This window comes from Dermacentor andersoni, chromosome 6, assembly GCF_023375885.2.
Source record: "Dermacentor andersoni chromosome 6, qqDerAnde1_hic_scaffold, whole genome shotgun sequence".
NCBI lineage: Eukaryota > Metazoa > Arthropoda > Arachnida > Ixodida > Ixodidae > Dermacentor > Dermacentor andersoni.
This window is the reverse complement of record NC_092819.1, coordinates 56,823,418-56,849,589: the sequence shown is the minus strand read 5'-3', so window position 1 is coordinate 56,849,589 and position 26,172 is coordinate 56,823,418. Positions and strand designations below refer to the sequence as shown.

Sequence of the window (26,172 nt, the reverse complement as noted above, 5' to 3'; positions counted from 1 at the left end):
CTACAACACCGTCACCGGATCTGCAGCCTGCTTTTGTGACCCGTCGTGGAGTGCGTAGCACTCGGAAAATGACGATAGAGGCTCCCGGTGTGTTTGTTGTTCCAAAGTTGTTTATTCACATGTAAAACATATTTACAGACTTCCACCCATGAACTGAGTCGTCGTTTACTATGCGCCCCCCGCCCTCCTTTTTTTTTTCCCCCATACAGGCCTACTGTTCGAACACGATCAGACAAAATAAGTCTCGTTTCTTTTGGTAAAGGCCTAGTAGCTGTAATAAATAAATATGTACAAAAGCTATGTCGAGTTATCATTGCAATTGCTTGGGCATCATGCTGTTGTAGCAGGTCTGCACGTCCTGACAAAAATAGTTGCTGCAAAAAGGATAGGTACTAACACGTTTCATTATTTGCCACAGCAAATCATGTTTTAAACCTTGAGACATGCATCTACACATGGCGAGGCACCAACTACTTGTGATGCGAATCGCTGTCTGGCCAATTTCAACTGATCTGCGTTTCTACTGGTTTACCCTACATTTGAAAGACTTTCTTTTTTTGTGCAAAATCACGGCATCAATGCACAAATCACAGCAATATTTCAGATAACTGAGTGTTTACTCAGACAAATAGCGCCAGGTTGTACTAAACGCGTTGACAAGAATGCCCCCTGTACAAGTTTCTTTTCTGGCCAAACTAACTGCTGATTGTTTTCAAATTTTATGGTGAAGTGGCAGTGAATGTTTTGCTTATTATGTTTAGATTCGGTACTAGCATTTCCAGAATAAATCAGAAGTGCATGTCATGTGGCAATGCCAGATTAAACGTGTGTTATCAGGGGTGCCACCTGCTGCCCTGAAGAATAAACTACACCACGTTGCCTGCAACTCTAACTTATTGTGGAGAATGCACATACAGCATTCAAACGTGGTATAAAACAGCACCATCCAATGCCAGCTCCAAGCAAAATTTGAATGCAATCAAGTGAGAAGTTTACCAAGACGAGGCATTTATACTGGGCTACCTTTTCAACTCAACATTCAGTACATATTCCTAGAGAACTCCCACTACGTTGCTTAGCAACACATAACCTACAGATTCTCAAATGGCTTGCAGCTGGTGTCGGGTAAGCATGCACATTTGCCGTCTGTGCCTGTGGAAGAGGGCATGCCAGTGAAACCTGAACGTTTCTGTTCAAGCAACTGTACAGATCAAGTCGGCTGCAGTACCATCAAAACCCGACGTAGTACAATGCCGAATGCTTCCATGTGTCGCCGCTTTTCCAAGTGTTCAGAAAAGTAACTCTCGAAGCATTTAAAAAAATACTCAAATCTGTTGGCAACAGACGCGAGCACTGAAAGTAGCAACATTCCTTTAGCAAAGTATCTAACCACCCTTCAGAAAAGGTGACACAAAACAGGCAACTTTGTTCACGTTGTGTGGCATTCTCGCACTTGATCAGATGAGTTCAACCAAAATATGTAAAACAATGAATTGGCTCACTTGCAACATGAAATTCCAGTACTACAGATGAATGAGTCTAACCAGTGTCGTCACATCCTCAAAAAAAAAAAAAAAAAAGAAAGAAAGCTTTTCATGTAAAACAACTTTCCTATGAAAACAGTGTACAGCGTTCCTTGGCAAGATGGCCGCCGCTGTGATTGACGAGTTGTCCTGAAGCCTAGACTTAGAAGGGGGTGACGGTTGGATAAAAACCGGGCGAACTTTCGCAGCACTCGACTGGTCCATACGAGCGTGTGCGCGCACTGTTCGGAAACCACTGCGCCGGCACATGTGGCTGGATCAGGCCATGTAGATGAACTCGTTGATGTTCTCTTCGTCCCTACGCATGTACTTGTGCTCTATGAGCCACTCAATCTGCTCCTTGATCATTTTCTTCGAAGGCAGGAACATGTTCTTCAAAATTTCCACCAGCTCTGTCTGCAGTTGGGCATTGGTGATTCGCTTGCGCATCTTCATGATTTTCACAATTGCCTCCTGACGACAAACAAATAAAAGGCAATTGTAAGTAGCCAGGTTTAATTTATATAAATTAAACCAACAGGTTGGAAAACAAATTTACATATCAGCTTGCATGCGCAAGTAAAAATATCAGTTTGTTTTAAAACATCTTTGATATGTTCCCAGCCCATTCTATCTTTTTGTCATGATTATTGGCAACCACACAAGTTCATGTTTGGCTTTCAACTTTGTTTGTGGTTGCCTTCATTGCACTTTGTCGCAGACATTATTGATGATAGGGTTGAACTATGCAATAGTAACTTTCCCACACTTATGCTAGGACAGAAGTAGTGGGGAGAGGGGGAGGGGATTCCAGATAAATTTTGGCCGCCTGGGGTCCACCTAACTCCTAACTAAAGCTATGATGAATTCCATTGTTCTTTGCTGAACTATGATTCAAGCTAACAGAATATGTGTTACTACGATAAAACAGCACACCAACAATCTTAACAAGTATGTGGTGTTAGGTAGAGCTTGTAAAATTCGCATGGGCTGATTGCTTCAAAGGGAGAAAAGCACGAGCAGACTACGCTGCAGGGAGTGAACGAAGCAGCGTACTTGTGCTCCCAGCGTTCCGAGTTGAACTATATAATCTGTGCTGAAGTGCAATTCAAGCTAACAGAAGACATGCTGTTATAAGAAAACAGTACATCAACAATCTCGCAAGTACTTGAGCTGTTAAATTGAACTTGTAAAATTTGCATGCACAGGTTGCCCCGCCCCCACTTCAAGGGGTACACGACAAACAAAATGACGTACTTGCGTTCTTAATATTCTTAGTTGAACAATACTTTCATTATCCTCCTCTTTGCTCTTCTCCGTTGATAGCTGAAGCCTTCCTATTAGGTTGACTTTACCTCGCTTTTGAACTTTGCCATTTTTTCTGAAAGTGCAAAAGATAATTAGAAAGGAGCACAAACGCAAAGCAAGTGAGGATAGAACACATTGTGAATGATAGCATGAGAACGCAGATTCACAGCTTACATGACTCCAAATTCTTGGTTCACCCAAAATTGGGTGCCATCGTCAAAGTCCTTAGGTGACTTGGCCTCAAATCCACACAGAAGGACTTGCCGTTTCAATTTGGGAAATGCAACCAGAGACTGCAAAACCAATGAAAATGTAAGTCAGAAAGCTGCAAGTGTGTAAATGCTTTTTCAGAAGCGTGTAGTAGTCTTACAAGCAAAGCTCGTGTGTGGTATTGCACACAACAAAAACAAAATAAACCTTTATCCCTTTCCTTACAGTTTCTGGCTGGCAATGCTAAATTTGCGCTATCTAAGCAAACACTTGCTGCTGTGAAGACTGAGCTACTGATCCAGTTTAACAACGTGGATAGATAAATGAAAGGAGTGACGACGGACAACAGGGGTGCAATGGCTGAGCCCTTCTTTCTCAGAGGTATGCTGCTGGTTCCCGATCGTCTGACGGAGCTGATAGCTTTCACTGCACACAGCTGGTGAGACAGTCTGAATGGTGTACACACTATGCTCTCCATTGTGAATGAGTGAATCTAGCAATTTCCTAAACTTAGAATGAAGCAGTGAGGCTCTAGTACACGTAGTACTGTACACTCAGATCGACACTATCAGTGTGATGGCACTGATCTTAGCAATAGCATGATGACACCCACCCAGAGTGTCCGCCGAAGTTCAGCATCTGGAAGCTCGGTGGCGAGTCGGAGGTTTTCAAAAGAGATGCGCTCATTAGGTCGCTGGTTCCAGGCAAACATAACAGCCATTTGGAACGTCGTCACGTCCAGGTCAAACTTGCCCACTTGATTACAAAAGGTGATCTAGAGAAAACAAAAAGCAACGTGAAACATGCCTCTGCCTGTTTCAAGTTCCTAACGGCACAATTTTGTACAACAGCTTGTGGCGTTTGGCTGGTGGGTTCATTGTAGCATGTGACAAATTGGCGCGGAAAAGCAATGGGACGGGCAGGATCATGCACACCACAGAGTCTACATAATAATGACCACACTCTTCAACTACAACGAGGCAGTGATTAGCGCACATGACACTTCAGTCCAGACACTCACTCCAAAAAGGTTATAAAGGATGAATACAACATTAATGTTTACTGAATTATACATAGGTTGTCAAAAACAAAGTAAAAACGGTACAAATCTAGAAAATATGCACCTTTCATGTGGGTTATTCCACTATACTAACAAGGCACTACCTTGATACCACTATGCTACATTTTCTGTCCTTACTTATATTTTTTCTATTACTTAGTGAGGGACTCCCTCTGGAAGCATATCCAAAGAGTCTGTACAAATGTGATAAAAGCAGGCTGAGCTGGCTTGTCGGACTGATAACTGCCTTTTGGACGCAAGTAACTGCTAGCCAGTTGGCCCGAGCAAATGCTAGGTTGGGTCTACATCGAGTTGGAGTTGAGCAGTCTGACTGACGGATTGCATGACACAACAAATTCCACACTCAGTCTGTGGGATGAACGTGAGATGCCTCAGCAGCATCGAAGTACGCTGTAGGTAACCAGTAGAAAGCACCACTGTTCACATTGCAGTTTGGTGCAGGTTAGCTATGTTGCACTCAGTACAAGGGCTGAACCAGCGATTTGCTCCGTCAAGTGTATGTAAATGAGGACCACTAGGGACAGCAGCTTGCACTATACAACAAGGAACTAAATGGTCTGTTTGCACACTGTCCTTCAGCATCAAGGAAAACTGTCGGCAAGGTCTCTAAGCGTCACGTAAATAACGCTGAGTTGGGCACCGTCAGCTTGCAGCGTGTTTGTGTAAACGAGCTTGAAAAATAAGGCACAGGTACCGTTCCATTGGACATGTGGTGGTACCACTGTAGCTTCCGGCCGCTGTGCTTCCGCCGATAAAACTCCTCCACTTCCGGAATGAAGTCTTCCAGCTCAAGAGGTAGTGAAACTTGAACGCGCTCGCTGCCTCGAGCCCATGCACCAGCATTTAGAATCTTGATGTTGATTGAGTCTGAAAAAATTAGTCGCATCTAGCCTTCAGCAATTGCAATGAGGCACAAGAGGTTTTTACTTTTTAATGAACGTTACACGATGGCACGTAAGAAACAAGACGAAATACATGCACAATACACTACGCTACCTTTTGTTTACCAACAATCGTGGTCCTCACTACTATGTGTGTAGTTACTGCATTACAGGCCTTGTTGGCTAGCTGGAAAATTGCAATCTCAATGACATATACATAGCACTTCCTTTCTTTAGAAAAATACTTGTGTGCCATCAAGCATTTAAAGGACACAAAAGGTGGAAATGTGTTTTCGGTAACACTCATGCGAGAAATAAATGTTTAATTACTACATTTGTCCACAGCTACATGAAATGAAGCTCTCCAAGCCTCTTTAGTTTTGTTCATACGTTGGTAGCTTTGCACAATACACAAAATATTTGTGATCACAAGCTTGCACATGCATTTCCCAAAAAATCAAGCAGAGTAAGAATTGTAAGGCCCTCTTGATGAATTGGTGTGGTGGTACAAAATAAGGCCTACAAGAAGGTAACAAAATAATAAAAAAAGATCTGCCAATGGCTTGATAAATAATGACAGCATTTTCTGCATCAGATAATGCTGTAGAAAACAACAAGCATCCGAGTGCTTTCAACTCTTAGAGAATGTGTGCGATATCCCAACATCAAAACCTTTTCTCACCCTACTAACATTCAGCGACTGTTTTAATCTAGAAATTATATTATAGTTTAATTGCATCCTGACACAGTGTGACTGACCTCATCACAGCGATATTGTATGCATTAAATGTATATTTTAAACTATTGAAGCCCATTACCTAATGCATAACCAGTGTGTATTATTTACTACCAACACAAATCTTAATGAAAATAATGCAAATGAACAACACCTAAACATATAGTAGGCAGTTCTACGATCACTATAAGAACAAGTTTAGCATCACAGTGTTGCAACAATGCCCGTCACAGGTGCTGTTATAAAACAAGACTAAGGCAGAGGGCATGCTTGCTAGCAAAGCAGGATATTTCACTCAAGTCATATAGCTGCAATTGCACAGACAACCTGAGCAAACAGAGCTAGTAAAACAGAAATCAAACAGTACAAACCAGCCAACAACTCGTTGCTGTTTCTGTGCACATCCTTGAACTGTTGATTTAAGTCTTCACTGACTTTCATGTCCTGGAACATTCTCGCTAGCTTGTTCACATAGTCTGCAGGCATACCTACATCCTGAGAGAAAAACACATCACCAGCACAAACATTATTGACCAAAGAGATATACAGTTAAACCTCAACATAAAGAACTTCAATATAATGAAATTCTCGATGAAACGAAGTATTTGGTTTTTAATAACCTCTTGTACATAGAACAACACATATTTAGAACCTCAATATAGCGAAGTGTGTTGGTAAGCAATTTCAATATAAGGACATTTCACTGTTGCTGCAAAGGAATGCCGAGACAATAAATGGAAACTTCGGCAGATGCAGATGGTCGAACGATTGAATTACAAGCGGCTGCTTGCAAATGCACCTCTCAAATCATAAGAGTGACCACTGAAGTGGAGCCACATCATGTTCCGTATGAAGTCTAAGTGCAATAAAATCCTATTGCGCACCACGCACTGTGTGCTTTAGGTGCGAGTGAAAGTGTGTGAAGGTGAGACAAAAAAGATGGCGGCTTCACAAGTGCTGCCTTCCTGCACCAGCCAAGGGAAAGAGGGGGAGGGGAGCGAGCTCACAGTAACGCGATCAAGTGTGCACGAGGGGGCAGAGTGGGGGGTAAGTTGGTGTGGGTCTCGGCCATGGGAGTATGGCTTTAAGCAGCTGAGCAGATACGCAGCCGCACACCTTGCTTTAGAGGTAATATGCCGCACGTACAAAGAGTGGGCATGCCGAGACTGTGTGGCACCCTATAAGCTGAATTACTGCACGTTTAGTATTGGAGGTTGCGTAATCTTGAGTTTCGGTAACCCGCTAGAGCAAGAGGCAGATGAAGCATTCGCTCACCGCTGCCGCTGCTTTTCCTGATAGCATCATTGTGCGGGTATCACTATCAACAGCAGGGGGATGGGGGGAATGCACGCAAAAGCATGGCTGGCTTCTCTTAATTTGTACTGCCAAGAAGATATCGGCAACGTTCATGGCATGAAACTGTATCATTTGTCGCCAACTCCCAAATTTATCAAAATTCAAATTAGCTTTTTTTGATTGCCCAACAATATGGAAAATTCTGTGGCCCCTTTCCATGTAAGAAAAGTGCACTGGCGACTGTACTTATCTGCATAAAATGTCGAATTTCAACAGGACGAAATTTCGATACAACGAAGCAAATTGCTGATTAGACCAATTTCATTAAATCGACGTTTAACTGTCTACAAACTAAAAGAAAGAAAAGCAATGCAGGAATTGCTATTAAATGCGCCTGTAAGCGTAAGCCACAACACTGTGTCAAAATAATTCAGTGGTTAGTCACGGTGTTGGCACAAATGCAGAATGGCACCGGTCAAAGGTCAAAGGTGCGATAACAATATGACACCATTTAGCGAGCGCTTGACAAGTGTCTCCTGAGAAAAACTTTACAATGAGGTAATGTGAAACACATTTGGAAACACAGATTTTGGTGTTACGAACATTTACGAATACTAGTCGACAGGTTTCCTTGCTCCTCAATTAATCTGTGGTCCATCTACTTCCTGTGATAATGTTTCATGGTCACTCAGTCTCTCATCCCATAGTGCACATAATTCCATCTGTTGACATTCTTTCCCTTGTTGTAAAAGTGCAGAGGCTATCTGAATGGGTTTGAAGGTCATGTAAGAGTGTTTTTAGGTCTGCTTCCGCCCAACAATGCCATTAAAGTAAAAAGTATATTACTAACTAGCTCACGGCACTAATATTTAAGGCACAGAACTGCACAGTGAGAAATGAGAAGAATAGCAGACGTGTGACCAACATAGCAAGATAACATAGTACACGGCACTAACCCTTAGCCACTCAACCATGTTTTCCTCCTTCTCACTGTCAGCTGACGAGTCCAAGATCAGTCTTCTTGTGAGGTGGGCCTTGTGATATCGCATAAACACATCCTTGTTTTGAACATATCTTAGCACCAGTAACTGGAAAGAGTACAAACAGTAAACACCTAAGCGTTAATTGGTGAGAACATGATTGACTACACCACAGACATTACTTCCAAAACAACAATGCAGGCTTGTTAGTAATAAACGATTGATATACCACAGTGCAGATGACATGTGCACGAAGAAAGGTACTACATACAAAGGTGCAGCTGTCATTTGTTTCTCTCCTTAACCCTTTGAGGGTCACTGACGTAAATATACGGCGCCGCGAACAAGTCCAAAAATGGTCGATGCTGTATATTTACGGCTCCGTCTGTACATTTAAAAAGAGCGCGAATTTCCTAACTTTTTCTTTTCTGTCATGTGCTGCCACTATGTGGGAATACAGGGAATTTTCCTCGCGTGCCTCCTTCTATCGGTTTTCGTTGCAAGGTTTGTTTTAGAGCTAGTTTGCTTCGGCGGGTTGGCGGGCGGGCGGGCGGCAGTTTGGGTTTGTTCCACGGGCAGTTTGGGCTTCTTGCGCTTGCAAAACTGATGGCTATCTCGTTACTAATCATTCAAAGGGAGACTGCTTGTTTCTCACTCGTTTAGTGCTCATAGGGGTGCGCATAGGAAGGATGCCGCCCCGCATGTGTTTCTGTTGCTTTCTTTCTTTCTTTTTTTTTTTTTTTTTGACACTCGCAACTAATTGCCTCTGGTTGGCGATAAGATTAATATTAGTGGAAGTTTGTCACACGTTTTGCTTTTTTGATGGGCACACAACCGCACAGTTTTCTTGAGTGGGTGCAACTAAGCAGTTCGATTATGCTACGGATGTACATATTAGTGTAAGAGCAGGAACATTTGAGTCTTGCGAAATATTCTCGTGTGGGCATTTTCAAAGCCTTGAACTATGTGTATAACAGTGCATCAAATTTTTCATTCTTATAAGTTTATTTACTTTTTTATTGTTGTTATTCATCAATGAAGAATACGTATATACCAATGCAAAATATTTTTTTCTCACTTTACGGTCACCCTAGAAAAATTATGGTAAATTTTTTTTCAAAATGAGTCCCTAAGAGGAATTGGAATCTGCAATAAAAAAAAAAATCGGCCCTGGGCGGTCGCATATCGTGAAAAAACTCAACCCTCAAAGGGTTAATAGTCTGTCATCTGCTCCGTAGTAAATGGAGCGCAGAGACCACAGTCCTGGCAATTTCAAATATCGCCACACATAATTATTGCAAACTGCAATCAACGCAGGCTTCCCTTTTTGAAAAGCTCTTACGGATAGCGAAAGATTAGGTACTGTGTATTTATCGTACATCAGCATATTAAACATGATTAAATACCTACCCTTCTACTCATACACACGGATGTGATAGGCTGAAATTCATTTCATAAAGTTTATGTGAGCCTTCCATCCTGTTAGCAACCACTGAGATATGGTTATGCCCAAAGTTTGAAGCAGTGACAGCTAGTGCACTGACATACACAGTAGAATCTCATTAATCAAATTTCTTTCGCTAGAAACATTGAAACTCTTGAAACATTTTGAAACTATACAAACATATTTTCACAGGGGTGAGGGGAAAAGGAATGCATAAACTTGAAAAACATGATATCCACTAACACTTGTCGCAGCACTACAGATGAGGAAGAAAGCTACAATCGCACAAAAATTTTATTTGAATATGAAGATAAAGCCAACAAATTATTAAAAACTTGCTAAATAAAGCTAGCTATTTCTGCTGGGTGATCAGATTCAACATTGCTTTTTTGGAGCAGTTGTACCCATGAATTAGGTTAATGAAGCTTGCAATTTTCATCTGGCACTTGTGTTGAATGTTCAATTAAAAAATGTCTATTCTTTTTTAAATACTCGTAACTGCGAAGCACTTTAATTGAATTACATGCAAAGGGTATTGAATGCCATGACATCTGTGGCTAACTAAAAGTGATACTAAAAGCAAATAAGTGACACTAAAAGCAAAGGTGGTAAAGGGTGGTGATGGCGTATGCAACATCATCACTCCCCGCTTAGTGGCGGCCTTTTTGAAATGTGCTAAGGGTACATGGACTATTCACACGCAATTTTCTCTTAAACTAAGTATTTTCTTGGCCCAAAACAAGTGCTGCAAGAATTCTGGAATGGTATTTTAACAGTCTACGTTGACCTAATATTTGCCTTCAGTATCCCTGTAAGTGTCGCCAACAGACGATGCCGCGTTGGTGGTGCGCCGTTGCAGTTTATGGACACAACCGGGAAGGGAAATGTAACAAATGGAAAGCTAATAGACATGACCCTATCGCAACTAAATGGCATCAGTGTTACGGAGTGTAACAGCCAGAAAAACGTAACAGGCGTAAATGTATTGACAAGTTTTAACTGTATTCTGATGTAAGGACTGCACCTGGTTAAGGCCCAATGCCTCATATCTGAGGGAAAAATGTGAGAAGAATTTATTTATTGATGTGTGACTTGAGGAACGGCTGAAAATGTAGGTGAAAAGTTACTATAAGAGTCACTGCTGTAAAACAAGAAAGTCTTGTAAAGAGCTTGTGTAACACGTCTAAACCAGAACCGAGATGCTGATGCTCTATATTGCTTCACCCTATACGAACTATGCAGACTTGTTTAAAGTGGCCCTGAACCACTTTTTATCAAAGTGGAGAAAGGCATTTGAAGTGAAAATAGGCTACTTCAGAAATAGTTTGCTGCAAAAAGTACTTCAATGCATTGAGCAGAAGTGGAGTTATTGACAATCAAACATGGCCTCTGCTGCGCTCCCATTCCTTCTTGAATGCCTTGCACCGCAAAGGCTACGACGCAGTGGGGCATGCCCACAATGCTCCGCCTTCTAAACGTCACCCTGGCGTGCAGTTCAAATTTCAATTTCGGATGTTAACGTAGAGGCCACAACTTCCGATTTTGGTGCCTATGATTCGCTAAACATAAGCCAAACATGGTTGTCCTCAGAGAGCCGCAGTGCGCTTAGCCAGTGGACTCAAGGCTGTACCCCGCGGCGGCAGCAGTATCTACGCCATGTACAGCTTTATGTCACCTATCTGCCAATAGCAGCTGCCTAAGGGAATGAGGAAATAAAGCGTCCAGATGAGAATGAAAACAGGGCCTGCTGTTGAAAAGAGAATTTGAGAGAAAGGTCACGTCGTGATTTGCTTGCGAGCGTCATGCACCGTGTACGACAACGAAACTTGGCTTAGATGTTCACAGCAGCGTATGCTACCCACAGACTATGTTATTTCATCAAGCCCTACGCGTGGTTCAAGGACCCTTTAAAGGGACGCATTAAAGAAACTAAATAATTCTAGGCTGACAACGTAATTTTTAAACTCTATTTTCGTTAATTTCATGGTAATAGTTTGATTATTAGAAGAGAAAACGAAGATCAAAGTACCATTTTCTGAATTTTGTGCCAAAAACCCAGCACCAGTCTGTCAGTGAGATGTCACAAATTTCAATGTATTTTCAGAATTATAGCTGTTGAGGTACAGTAAAAATTCTCATAACTTGCCAAGTTTTGCCTGTCTTAGAATACAATGCAGTCAATCTCTGTCGATAAAGAAAACTGAATAGGCCCCAAATTACACTGTCAGAATCCATAACGTCATGGCAAGCTGGTGCAGAAACTTTTAGGCAATGTCGCCACTTGCCTTTCGTTTTTGCATCTTTTCTGACCTACCAATACTCTTCTCACAGTAAGAGCAGATTCTTGGTGTTGGACTACTACTAATATTATGTCTCGAACCATTTTTCTCATTAATGTCCCTTTAATATGAACTGTACTACATAAGCATGTACTAACCACTTCTTTTAACTTGGCTTCGATTTGGTCGGATGTCAGCTTTTTGCTAAGAGGGGTCTTGCGTAGTAACATGTCACAATAGTTGGCCAGAAGCTCTGGACATCTGGACTCAGGCTGCGTCTTGTTTGCAACCCTGTTTTGAGAAAAATACAGGATGAGCAATCAGCGGCCATTTGCACATGGGAACAGCTGCTTGCAGGCATAAAATTAAAAAAAAAAAAAAAAAGATAAAACTTTCTTTTGCTGTACAAACCTACTCCTACAAACTGCTTCTTAGAAACCATTCACAACATTGGGCAACAGAAATATACTAATAATGAGAGCAGCATAACAACAATAAAAGGAAAGCAAAGCGCTGCTGTCAACTGGTACAAACCTGACTCTGCCATGGAGTGTCGATTGCACAAGCTGGCATGGCACATAATTAACTTGCAGGGAATCAAAAGTAGGACAGGACCATGTAATTCAGTAGCTGCATAAAGCCTCCCCGCTAATTTGCGTCTACCGTTAATAGCCTTTTAAAAACTTGCACCACTGCCATTTCAATGAATCTTAATTAAGCATGCTGCAGGTAAACTGCTAATGAACTTTTTCTTTGTAGATTTTAGTCGAAATTTATAAGAATATTTAGCAGGTGCTTGTGGATGTAGAATGTTTTAGCAGAATAAAAGAAATAGTTACATTAATTGCTGTGCCGGTCTCCGATAGTTATGATGCGATGCATGTCCATAAAACATATTTGGCAAATTTTATTTATTTATATGCAAAACCTTTCTACAAGCGTCAAATGTAGCAACACAAAAATTTACTAAGTCTGTGCGAATATTAGAAAATTTTGAATATTATCGAAAAGTATATTTTTAATGTTGATATTCGATTCGAAAACTAAGTATTCTATTCGACACGAATGTTCGAAACAGTGTTTATTTCTATCTAAGCTAAGAAAGTGTGTCTGATTTCGTGTTGAACTTTACGATAATTTCATGCTGCTGGAGAAATATCGCCTGTAAAGCACGCTTAGCCACTGGACGTCTGAGCTTTGCAGAAAAGCCAGCCTCTCAGTGGCAAAACACGGGTTTGCAAACAGTGAGGTCCTTTTGCAGGTTCTTTTGCAGGTTCTTTTGCAGGTTTTGCTGAGTTTATTGTTTGACAGCAAATGCGATGAGTGACGACTGGTACAGGGTTAAATGCCTCTTAGTTTACGGGAAACTTACACGGTATACTAAGGCACAGGTTGGCGAGAACAGACAATTAGCAGAGATCATTCTATTTTTCAAAGCTAACATGAGCCAAATATACAATCTTTTAGTATAACGGCTTGCTAGTTTCATTTTTTTACCAACGACAATGTAATTGCGATGTTCCAACATGTTAAAATAAACCAACTTGCTAATATATGCATGTGCACATCATTATTTGATATTAAATTGTAAGTATTCATATTCGATTCATATGCAAAAACTTTGACATCTGCACACGCCTAGAATTTACATGTCTTAGATGTACTATTATTTGTAATACTGCAATGACAACTTCAATGACACTTGTACAACTATATAATGCCTGTTGGCTATAACTGATACCCTTCATCATTAAAATTTTTTGCAGACTTACTAAAATATTTAAATAGTGCATTTTGATATTTTCTTTTTGTGAAGTCATTGCAATGAAATATCTTGGCCCGAATTATGAGAGAAGCCAATGTTGCCCAGGACAAATGTTTTGTCCGCATGCATACCACGCACAACTTTGAAACCCCTAATCCCCACAACCAAATTCACGAAGAGTGAACTTACACCAATTTAACATCCAGGGGACATGCAGAATTGTTTCTATTTACCTAAAGTGGCAATCGGTAAGATCGCTTAAAAAGTGCAGGCACCATTTAGGTATTCATAAGGAGGTTAATACAATGTTAAATGAACCAAAGTTGATTGTACCGTGCAGTGAAGTGTAGTGTCAAATGCATGTGAAGCACTCACCCTTTTTGTTTAGAAGGAAGCTCAAGACGAAACACAGAGGTATCGTTCACAACCTGTTTAAATGCCTGAAAAATAAAGAAGCTCTCTGCATTAGAAATAGCCCAACTAATAACAATGTAACAGCGAATACAAAATTTTCTGACATGGTAGATGCCACAGGTGGGTTAGTGTGCAGTGTTGCGGGAATAAAATCATTTGGACTAGGTCCAGAAAACATTGACAGAACAGCCTGTCACTCTGTTGATCTTCTCTGTACAGAATAATCCATACCTTGGTTTACTTCATAGCCCACTGGTTTGATATGGGGCATCTAGATGGGCAAGGACAAAATAGGGTGCCCAGCTAATGTTAGCTAAGGTGTTCAAAGAAAAAGAATTATTGAAAAAATGCGGTGCAAGATACAATTTTAGGACTGACAGTGTTTGGTTGTGCAAACGCTGACGACCGGGCACCGTAGGTCTTGTAATTTTACCTTGCACCGCGTTTCTTAATATTTTTTTTCTCATTGAACAGCTTGATTAGCATTACCTGAGATACACTGTACACTGATGTCACCTGGACAACGAATCAAATGATGCCATCACACTCCAATATCATGGCAGTGTTATCTACTTTGCATGCAAACTAATTTCGTTTGTTGAGAAATTATTCCACTGTGCTTCAATGTATAGTTAAAAACTGACATCAGCAAAATAGTGGTAAAGAAATTGAACTTTCTTAGTGTTTTCTTTAGTGCACAGAAAAGTTGCAGGCGACAAACCTCGAAGCAGGAAAATAATTTGTTAACAAGCATGACCTAACAGAAATGAGTAAGCAAAGATATAAAAAGGATCTCTCCCCTCCTTTTTTGTCATGCAGAATGTCTGGTAAACACCCAGCTATATTAGATCTGCTTGCATTGCATAAAAAGAAAATATTTTTTTTAATAGGGAAGTTAAGCAGCGTTTAGTGATTCCTCTAGCGCTACGCTCGTTTGTCGTGAGAGGCAAAAGGTTGTCACTGACTGCAGACAATTGCAGAAGAGAGAGAGGAAGTTCATGCTCACTGATATCACAGTAATCCCTCCTCCCCACTCTCTAAAAAGTACTTCTGTTTCGACACGTCTAACTGCATGGCTACAAATTTCTACTGAGGTAGAAAAAAAAGCAGGGCACTAAAACACAAGAATGAACACAAGGTATCACACACACGAGTAAGGGCACTTACTTTATCACGTGCTGTAAGGAACCTAGGGTCATCATTGAATGCTTCTTTGACTAGTTTGCTGAACCTTTGAAAGAGGTCCAAGAGTTGCTCTACATACTTTTCGGAGTCCTGCAACAGATATAGCAAGAGTGTAAGGTAACAAGACTGGTTACACATGCAAGACGACGACAAAAAAAGCAAATTGGCCACATGTTCCTTTCTAATCCTTTTGCTACCAATACAGCCGAACCTAGATGTCGACATGAGAACTCATTCTATATGATAAAGTAAATCTAAAATGTTTTTCATCTATATTAGCAAGTAATAAACATATGCCTATAACAAATCTCAGATATAATGAAGGTATTTCCATGTCCAATGAAACTTTGTTATAATGAGCTTCGATTGTGCTATTTAAATTTGACAACCTTGGCCTATGTAGAAGACAACTACGTGGAACACAAGTTTTTAAAACATTTTGACCTCATGGAACTCTGCCAGCTCTCATTAAACGGACCCTGCAACACTTCTTATCTAAGTCGTGAAATTCATCCATCAAAATGCCACTATTTTAACAATACTTGGCAGCAAAAGGAATTTGCATGCGTACATTACAAGCAGAGTTATCGGCAATCAAAGGTCGCCCTTCATCCCTTCCGCCGTGCTCCCGCTCCTTCAACGGCTTGCACAGCAGAGGCTACAGTGGAGTGGGCTGGTGCTCGCGCTGTTCCGCCTGTCGAACATCACCGTGGCACGCAGCTTAAATTTGATTTTATAGGTTCAAGTAAAATACAATACCGCTGGTTTGGTGCCTACAAGCATGCTAAACTCAGGGGACTGTCTCTCAACTTATGGTTGAGTTATTATAGACTTTATATGCTGCAACAGTGAGCACGGTTGCCCTCGCTGTGTTGTTGTGGCTTAAATAAACTGCAAAGAGTTTTCTCCATGGCTGATGTGTAGTGTGCCGCACCAGTGGCTGTGCGAGCTCGTTGGTGTCGTTTATGTGGTAATGAACCCCCGACGGTGACCAAAGCGTTTTGACAGCTGACATGGACTTCGACCCATAGGCTGACGCACTACAGTGCAAAGTAACACGAACAAGCGACCCTCCCCAGGCACTCTAACCAGGATTGGCGAAGCTGCTCGTCTTGCAGTTGCCGAAGCAGCGCGTATTTAGCGTTACGCATCCGCGAACAACTGCGCAGCGAGGTCGCAGTTTTCCGTTCATTTCAAACAAGTGGCTTGAGAAGTGTGTTTTGCACAACTTCCACAACAAACACGACAAATGCCATGTTCACACTGCGTGTCCACTTGCGTTCAAGTGAATCTGCGTGTGTACAAATTCAACATGCAAAGATGCACTGAAACATGCAGACACACACTGCTGCAGCCGCCAGCAAAATATCAGCGACGCCACAACCTTGCACAGCTGAGGAGCTGGCATAACTTGAGCATACGATGGCTGTCATATATTGGAAGTATAAAACTCATTTTTTAAATTGACACTTTGAACATTATGGTATTTCATAATTATTTAATATGTAAGGTATCATGTACATTGTTTCTGTTGCAGATGCCTTTGTGGCCATTCGTTAATAAATTATTGATCATGACGTTTTCACACATCTATCCAATAGTTGTAAGAGGGCGCAATTGCAACGTCATGTGCAATTTAGATGGCAGGGGTTTGACAAAGCTGTAGAAAAGCATGACTGCTGTTTATACAGATATTATACGTTACCTGCTGCATTTAACTGAGTAATAGTTGGCTTGTGTTCACGGAAGCATTATCTCGCACCTAGTACTATTTATTTAGTGTGCTCAAAAAGTGTTGCTGGGCCCCTTCAAGCGGAAATTATGTTTGCAGACTATATTTAAGATAATTCTTTCTTTTTTACTTTGAACAGGTGGAAATTAGCAGCAATTTGTCTACAGGTGAATTTACTATAACATTTATGAAGGCAGTCCATGTTTTTCTAGAAAAACAAAAATTTAGTTATGTGGTTTTACGTGCCAAAACTACTACATAACCATGAAGCACACCGTAGTGGGGAACTACGAATTAATTATGAACTCCTGTAGTTCTTTAATGTGCACATAAATCTAAGTACACAAGCATTTTTGCATTTTGCCCCCGATTGAAATGTCTCCACCGTGGCTGTGATCGAACCTGCGAACATATGTTTGGCAGTGCAAAACCTCAGCCACTAAGCCACCATGGCGGGCAACGCTTCTTTAAAGATCCACAAGGTGCGAGTGTGGTCGAGACGCATGGAATGCTAACCGAATGAACAAGGTGACTTTCCCCGGTGTGTAATGCCATCTATAGGTGGCATTACACACCGTATTCAAACGTATTGTAATTGTCTTTCAAAACGTATTGTAATTGTCACAGTAATATACTTATTACTAGAAGATAAAATGAAGGTTAAAGTTCAATTTCTCTAATTTTGTGCAGAAACCTTAACACCACAACATTGTGATGTTATGCATTTCAATGTACTTTTTGTGCTTCAGCTGCTGTGGCTCACTACATGCTGAAACTTGCTTAGCCGTCTCTGGCTCTTTCGCGGCAGCTTTAAGGCTGAATTGCCGTTCGTCTTTCGTTCTAGCCTCTTTTCTCGCTTACCAAGCTCCTGCTCAACTCCGGAGTGGCTTTTCTTGGTACTGTTTTTCCCTTTGATGTGCACCCAAACCATGATATACCACAAGTGTTTAAGCATTCCTTTCCCATCAGATTGTGGCTGTGTGAGTGGGGAATCAAACTTAGGACTTCAGGCTCACGGCCGATCACTTTTGTGGAAAGCCCCGTAGTGGAGGAAGGTTTATGAAGTGGAAATATATGAGGGCGAATCAAAAGGTTTTGTGTTTCACTGGGACAAACGACTGCTAGGTGTGCCTGACATAATCGCATGTATACTTGGAGTGACATAAAAGTCGTAGTATCCATCATTGCCCCCATTGAGTCAAGTGTCTCGGAGGAAAGGGTCCAAACGTACGGACATCCCACTCCATGATTGCACCATCAAGGAACAGTGCACCGCAGCACACTTTCTGTGTTCAGAGGGAGTCAAGCCGGTGGACATCCACCGTAGGCTGCTAGCGCTTCCCCATCCTCCACACAGCGCTGACCTGGCACCATCAAATTAGCACATTTTCGGCCTTTCGAAGGAGGCATTGCATTGTCTTTGGTTTAGGACAGCTAATGAGGTCCCACAAATGGTGCAAACATGGATTTGTGAGTAACCAAACATTTTTTGACTGACAGGATTCAGAAGCTGATGGCACAATACCAAAAGAACATGGCCGTGCAGGAGACACATGTGAAAAAAAGAAAGCGGTAGATTTAGTTGTTCTTATGTGAAAAAAAGATGTGAAAATTGCAGTTACTCTTTGATTTACCCTCATATTATCATTCACCCAACTGTAGCAGAAAGCTACAAAGGAATCATATATAGGTTTCTCAGAAAGAAAGATCTGCTAGCTTTCTGGTTCACTCAGATGAGAGTAACTGCCCTGACAAGGTGTTGGTCCCAGGCTCCATCCCCAGACCGGGACAAATTTTTCTTATACTGCAAAGCCTTCCATCCAACTTCACACTCAGCAGCCGTACACCGTATCCACTAAGCCACCGAGGTAGGTGTTAAGGCTGAATGAGCAAATGATTACTGTAAAAGCATCTTAACTTAAGCTTGTTGGTGCAGCTTCATGAAGAAAGAACACTGAAAGACAGCAAGAAATAGCAGGCAGAGTGGAAAGAGTGCTTCATCCTGTCCACTTTCTTTTGTCCAATTTTTCACGCTGTTTTTCCCTCATAAATCATGCAGAAGTTGAGTGTAGTAGAACGTCAGAAAGGTCAGAGAGTTGGTAGGCAATCATGGCATTAAGGGCAGGCTTGCAAAACAAGGACACCAGAGGACACGCAAGAATGTTCTCTTTTTAATTCCTCTTGTGTCCGTTTTTTGTATGCCTGCAATAGCACGACTGTAGGTGGTTTGCCTGCCTGGGTAATGATGTCAGCCGAGGCGAGCATGTCAGCCAGGCCCTGGGAAAGGACATGCTGTTCAAGGTCGTGTAGCATGGGCAGCACACCATCGGGCACACGATCCATGAGTCCGAACATAAGCTGCAGCTTGAGGGTTTGGCCGGCACGAATCATGCCGGGACACTCGGCGAGGATGGGTTCCCTGAAGGCCGTCACCAGGACACTGACGCAGCACTCCGTCAAAGCGGGCACCGATCCCGACTGCGACTCCAAGTACTTCGCAGCACGCTGCTCCTCTTCCTTCAGCTTCTGTTCTGCATACCTGTCCAAGGAGAACATTGATGCAAGAACCCGTGCTTGTAACACAAGAACACAAGGCAACAGCAATTGAATGTGTGATTGGTTGCGACATGGAAAACTTTACATTATGGCCAGCCCAAGCCACACTCACCCTGCTGGTATGTAACTTATATTCCACACGACAAGTCCCACTCATTAATGTCGCAGTTTCTTTTGGGTTGCTTGCCGAAAACAAGTCATGTATGTAAACAAATTTCACCTGGTATATAGCTGATCTTGGGCACTCATTCATTCTAACGTTTACATTTGTTTTGTTGCCTCGCATTCAGAGAATATGATTTAAAACTTTTGTATATACTGAACAGAAGGTTTCTTTTTCAAAAAAAGGCTAACCTCTGGCATATCAATAAAGTTTGTATCTCTCTCTCTCTCTCTTTCGCATACCAGCACTCCTTACTTGGTGATTTCATTGAACATAAGAAATAAGCAAAAATTAATTCTTCGAAAGAAGACATTTCCTTAAAAAATCCGGTCAAGTAAAACAAGCGGGAAATAAAATGCTGCTTTTGTAGGGGAAAAAAGACGGGAGTGAACTTCGGACTTAGTAATATGTTATGTACTTCAAAAGCGCTCAAAGACAAAGCCCTTTTCCAGCTGCCATTTGAGGTCCGTCTGACTGGCTGCAGTCGCTAGGTGGCAGTACTGTTTGTGGGTGAGCACGAGTCGACGAAAAATCTCGACCAACTACAGGCTAACAGCTTCACTATGAAACAGTAAGGTCGCTGATGCTCACAAAAGCCAGTCCAAAAAATTTCAAGTACAGCAATCACTTAGTTAAGTCAAGTGAACAACCTAGTGACCATTACAATGGGTCTCATCTGTTCACAGTTCACGATGTATAGGACACTGCAATAGGAAATCACGCCTAAATGACTGCTAGACGGCACACAGCAGTGAAGAATGAAAGCTGAATGACAGCTTCACGTACTTCATGTAGTTCTGGACTCCGTTTTCTTCTAGGTACTGAGGTGCTTGTGCCCGGTAGAACTGCCGAGTTGCTTCGATGTAAGCCCGCTCGAAGTTTTCCCGATAGATCTGCAACTTGTCTTCTGGGTTAGAACATAGGTTCACGTACGACTCCCTCACACCAACAACCAGCTGGGAGTCAATGGCCTCACCCATCCTCTCTGCGTGCACCAGCTTCATTGCACTTGCTTGCAGACGACCCTGGAGCACAGAAGTTGAATTTATTTAGAAAAATCGTAAGGGCCACCAGAAATCAGTATAATGCCAAACAGACAGAGGGGCTAACAGCAATGCATTTAAATATACACACAGAACATAGTTATACATGATAAAAAAGCAATCAAAAGTGCAAAGAAATGATTCTCTACTTCTTTAGAAGCCCAGTCTCAGTAGATGAAGGAAAGAAGCGGAGATGCTGTGGCATGAAATTCAAAAAGAGTAAAATTTGCCAGTAATAACCAAACATTTTTCCCTTGAATAGGACTTTGAAACAAAACTATCTAAACTGATTTAGTTCCATCTTGATTGCCCATTTAAATTAAATCAGTTCCTACAATATACCACCATTTCCAAAGGTGAGCTTTAGGCCAGAGAAGTTCAGCAACTAGGCTGAATCAGTCATGTAAAATAACTAGTTCCTCTGAGCAGAAAAACTGAAGGATAACTTAGCAAACATCCACATAGCCTTAATGTAAATGGAAAGATGCATGAAGTTTTATGTGCTGTTTAATTCATGTCATCCTGTCTGGACTAAATTAGTAGGGATATTATGAGCAGTATTGGGCATATTTATATTTCCAAGTTGCTTGCACAGTTATCTTCAAACTTGTTGTTTTAGGCTTGACCATGTTCGTACATTTTGTTTAAAGATGAGTAAGGGCAATTCGATGCACCTTCCTTTAAAATCATGATATTTCAATGTTACCAGCACTGTTGGAATAATTAAGGTGCCCAAGTCTGTGGAGACACACAATGCTCTCAGATTCCCTGATGCTGTTTTCCCCGCATGGCTCGCCCGTCTCCTGGAATCCAGCTTCCCCGCACAAAACCTGCTGTGTTTGGACGCTAGCACCATGTGACCACATAAATACACGTGCGCAAGTGGAAATTATTTCCTCCTTTTTTGGCGTGAGGATAGCATCATGCGTGGAGTGATCGCTCGCTTGTTGGTTCTTGTTGGCTATGGGACCTTGACATGTGCAAACTCACTGCACGCTCAATGATGCGTTCCATGGGACGGACTTCGGAACGCCTCCCCATTTATTCGAATGGACCCCTGTTTGCGAGACTTCACCTGCAAATGACTTGTGCGCGAGTGTCCAGCATGGGGCAAACATTCGCTAGACACCCTTGCGTGGCAAGTCGAAACCACAAGATTCCTCAGGGTGTTTTATCGGCATGCTACATTTGTTGTATATCGGCTAGTTGGCTTATTGTATAGAAGGTGCAATAAATGCCCTTTTGTTTGTTTGCACTATTGTGCACTGTTTGAGGCCCCACAAGTCTCACGACTTCAAGAACAGCTTAAAGTTATTACTGTCATTACATAGTGTGATTCTCATTTGTAATCTGAATCAGCACGCAACTAAATATTCTCTTATGATTTTATCAAATTCAGCATCTCTCTAAACATACATGCAATATAACAGAAGAGGAATATTTTTAATTATAAAACTGAGTCAAATTCTTAAAAGATGTCTTGATAGTATGAATATTCCGCTTGTTTTGACCAATATTTAAGCATGCTGTGCTGCCTATCTGTGCCAGCTTTAAGGAGGGCTATCTACTTCTTAGCTTGAATACACGTAGTCATCTCAAATCAAAATCAAATCACGTGGTTTAATGCCCATGGCATATCATGGGCTACAAGAAACGCCATCATCATGAGGGCTCCAGATATCTTTAGTCACCTGAGTATTCTATAATGCGCAGCTAAATCCAAGTTAAACAAATGTCTTTACATTCTTTCAATGCATAATTTTTGGGCGTTGTTTTCTAATTTAATCCTATAAATATACTAGGTGCACATTACATTTAGAGATGGATTAAAATTGCCTAAATACCGCTAAGGTGGTGCATGTGGATGTTTTCTTCAGCTTCTTCTTGTTAATTAAACCCACCAGATAATTTGACCAATTCTGTCGGCGACGTCAAGGTTTCATTAACAAAAGCCGACTACAGGCCCGAGTGCTTGTCCTATGGTCACAGCTCACCTTGATGGTCGAGAAGATGCTCTGGTTCCAGGTGTCGAGCATGAGCTTACGAACGAGGCCCTCCTCGGTTTTCTTCAGGCTCTTACCGGCCAGCACGGTCTCCAGCTGCCCGAAAGGCATGGGCAGGTAGCTGCACTGGACGAAGAACTTTCGCCACTCCTTGATGTACGCGTTCAGCAAGGCCTGGTCCTCCTGATGTTCAAGCACACGCTGCGTGGACACCATATAGAATTGGTTTATGCGGGAGTATCCAAACACGAAGTTGGGCTAGTCGAGCAAGAGTTCATGATTGAGTAAAAACACAGGGCAAAGACAAATCAATTGTAACATGTTGCACTATGCACGTGAACTTGCACAGTGAGAGCTGAAAATGTGATTCTGTTAAACTACTTTTATGCGCATTTTGATGAGACTGATTGACGAGGTTTAACGTCTGAATGTAACACGAGGCTAGAAGAGGTACTTTAGTAAAGGGTGCAAAATTATTTTTGAATAACCTGTGTTTTTCAATATGCATTGAAGTCTTGGTATGCGAGTGTTTTGGCATTCAGCTTTCATCAAAATGTGGCCGCAGTTCAGAAACTGAACCTGCAACCTTGTACTCAGCAGGAGAATGCCAAAACTGCTTAGTCACAACGGAAGCTACATAAAGGTTCAGTGAACACAGCTTTATGCTCGGTGTTTTCAACTGGCATGACCACCTTACGTAAAACACTAATCAAAGTACCATTAACTAACACACTGGATTATGAAGTCATGATCCACAGTCTCGATGTTTGTAATCATTGAAGAGTTTGGCGCCCAATGAGAGTGCATAACAATAAGCCGGGAAGACAGGCGATTTCAAAGGCAGGAGAGCCAGGCACCAGGCTTTGTCTTGCTCAAATAGCACAGATGATGCTGTTGTTGCCATATCATAAATATTGAAAATTTGTTGTTAAGTTAGGGTGCAGTCTTAGTGAATGTGAACTGCACCATCAATGGATTGATAAAGACAAAAAATGTCGGTACGCAGTGGGCTCCAGTTCCAATCATGTTTTTGTACCTTTCATTTCTTTGTTATATGTTTATCAAACTTTAATACGAGATGTCTTACAGAAGAATTAAAACTCGCTATAAGAAAGTTTTATTTGCGAAGACACGACCATGCTTCATGCGTAACCACACCTGAGACAAGCTGCAGCTTTCATATCTTATGGTGTTACAATGCCCATAGACGAGCTTGCACAGGTGATGCCATTAGGAGTCATATATTATAATGGTTTTTTTCCTTCAAATTCTATCTATTTCTGATATTTTTCAGGCCGAGCAGCTAATCTATATGACATGTGGGGCACAGCTACGTGTGAGCCAATGACGAAGGGCAAGTAGAATGGAAAATGAAGACGATCGTAACAAAATACGAGCTCAGATTTCCTTCTAAGCATATCATAAGAGACTATGGAAGATGCCAAATGAGCATGCTCAAGGCCAATACTGACCCTCTGTGCAACGCTAATGAATTCAAGGATGTCTTCCTGAAGAGCGGCATAGAGCTTTGAAGGTCCACGCTCATCCCATAGGCACACTGCATGGATGTCCCTAGAAAAAAATATGCCAATGTTCAGTCAGTGCACCCATGGCAGCTTTTTAAACATCCATCATTGCCACACTATATAAAATTGATCAAGCACACGAACCTTATGAAAGATTTTTAAAATGTTACAATAAAGTGTAGAAAGCTCATACAATCCCCTACAAGGTTTCATTAAACAAGTGTCAGTGCAAAGCCAGTTTGCATCATCAAAGCATGTAGTGTACATATGTAACATGTGTGCTAGTTTGAGACACACACATATGACTGCTAAGCAAGCAACGCTGGACGTGTCTTCTTGCTTCAATGGTTTCATTTGCTGAACAGTGTGTGTTTTTCGCATTTGTTTAAATACAGTGAAAAATAAATCGAACTCCCAAGGACAACATCCGGCTCATTTGTAAGATGCCACATTAAAGCAGTGTGTGGCAGCTCACAAATGTTTCATATTTCTTGCCACTGGCTGCATGCACAACATCCCAAATTCGGGAAGACCCTCAAAAGTGACAGATGAGAAACTGTTACACATTTCACAGTGTGTTCTCAGCAGCACCACTGTTTGGGCAGCGGTGGTATCAGTAAATGCAGAAATATCTTCTTGGGATTCATTTTACACTGACCACAAGACAAGGGTGTGTAAGGCATCACTAACAATGCAGAAATCAATGGAACAGTTTCAGATCGTTAGGATAACAAAGAAACAGCTAGCTGAACCCCACATAGATTTGCTTACTAAAACCACACACACACGCTCACAAAATTATAAGAAAAAAAACATAATTTGTTACACTTACATAATTTTACAGTAAAGAATTTATTTCACCTGATAGATTCAAGTGGCAGTGCATGTTACATTTTGGCTAACACAATTTGATCTTGAATTATGTTTGTGCCTGACGAATGTATGTGCGACTAACTTTATATTTTTCCTTCAGTTAATATAAACACTGACACTACCATTTCCAGTACACATTAACCTTCTTGCACTATTTTGCACCGAATTAAACCAATAGTTTCAGAAGTGGAAAAATGGGGCATTCAGAGCCACACAAGTTCGTGATGAGAACTCACCAGAACAAACCCTGCCATTCGTCTCTCGTGATTGGATCCTGGTGAAGCAGCTTCAATATCGTCGGCCGCATTTTGGGCCATCGCTCGTCAAACTGCAGCTGGGGTTTTTCCTGCGGAAGTTTCGCCATATACTATACGTTCATGTTACGACGTACGGTGCTCGCAGCGTCATTACTTTCGCTCGTTCGTCGGAGTACACGCCCGAGGGTAATCTTTATTATATTGTACAGTTACCGGCAGCTTTGCACGCTAACTAAATACGGGCTTGTGGTATCTCGACACAGCCCAAATCTGTATTGTCAAGTGACAGACAAGCCGAAATTGCGTACGGACTACGGCGCGTATCGCGCTACCGTGCGTGTGAGAGCTTTTCCGCAAGGCAAGTGTATGAGGTACCATGGGTCGGGGTTCACCAGCACACACTAATTGCGCCAGCAGCCCAAGAATAGAAGCTATCGCAACAGGCAATTCCAAGATTACTCTGAACCTAAAGCGGCGCTGTTGCGACACAGGGAAGCGCGCACATAGGTTCGTGACGCGCGATTCTCAGATCATCCGATCATATGATAGCATCAAATAGCCATGAAACAACGCCTAGCGGGTTCAAACGAAAGCGATTATTTGTCCAAAAGCAGGCCACCCCAGCAACAATGTCTTACAATCATTACCACAGCCGTCAAAATGAAATCTTCGCAGTTTGTTGTTTGTTTGCAACTATCAGCTGCCGTTGTATTTACTTGCCAATTAAACCTAATGTGACCGGCCTTACGGGTACTTAATTCACGGTGCCGAAGCAAGCCAGTTCAGCGGCTAGCTTGGCCAATGCCTAAACAAAACAACCATCCACCACAAGTGCAGGAATTGTGAAGCGAACAGGCAAGGTCTTCGGCTGAACGCAGCCCGAAAAACTCACCTTTATCACCGCCGCCATGCTAGCT

General features: G+C 41.8%; 1 protein-coding gene across 1 annotated transcript; it reads right to left on the bottom strand.

Annotated features, from left to right (window-relative positions):
- Window positions 1-92: 92 nt before the first annotated feature.
- Window positions 93-26,172, bottom strand: Cul5 (cullin 5). The gene is made up of 16 exons (XM_050171648.3): window positions 26,148-26,172; window positions 25,235-25,344; window positions 24,072-24,171; window positions 22,591-22,800; window positions 20,340-20,578; window positions 19,070-19,373; window positions 15,085-15,192; window positions 13,879-13,943; window positions 11,897-12,029; window positions 7,992-8,123; window positions 6,111-6,234; window positions 4,817-4,989; window positions 3,655-3,816; window positions 3,006-3,124; window positions 2,781-2,904; window positions 93-1,997 (listed from the first exon to the last, which is right to left on the bottom strand). The coding sequence occupies exons 1-16, from the start codon at window positions 26,163-26,165 to the stop codon at window positions 1,803-1,805; spliced, it is 2,316 nt and encodes a 771-aa protein (XP_050027605.1). The 5' UTR covers window positions 26,166-26,172; the 3' UTR covers window positions 93-1,802.

Coding starts and splice junctions, on each gene's coding strand:
- Cul5 (XM_050171648.3), bottom strand. Junction 19,374..20,339: donor GGAGTCCAGAACTACATGAA/GTACGTGAAGCT, acceptor CTCCTTGGACAG/GTATGCAGAACAGAAGCTGA. Junction 4,990..6,110: donor CAGCAACGAGTTGTTGGCTG/GTTTGTACTGTT, acceptor TAATTTTTTCAG/ACTCAATCAACATCAAGATT.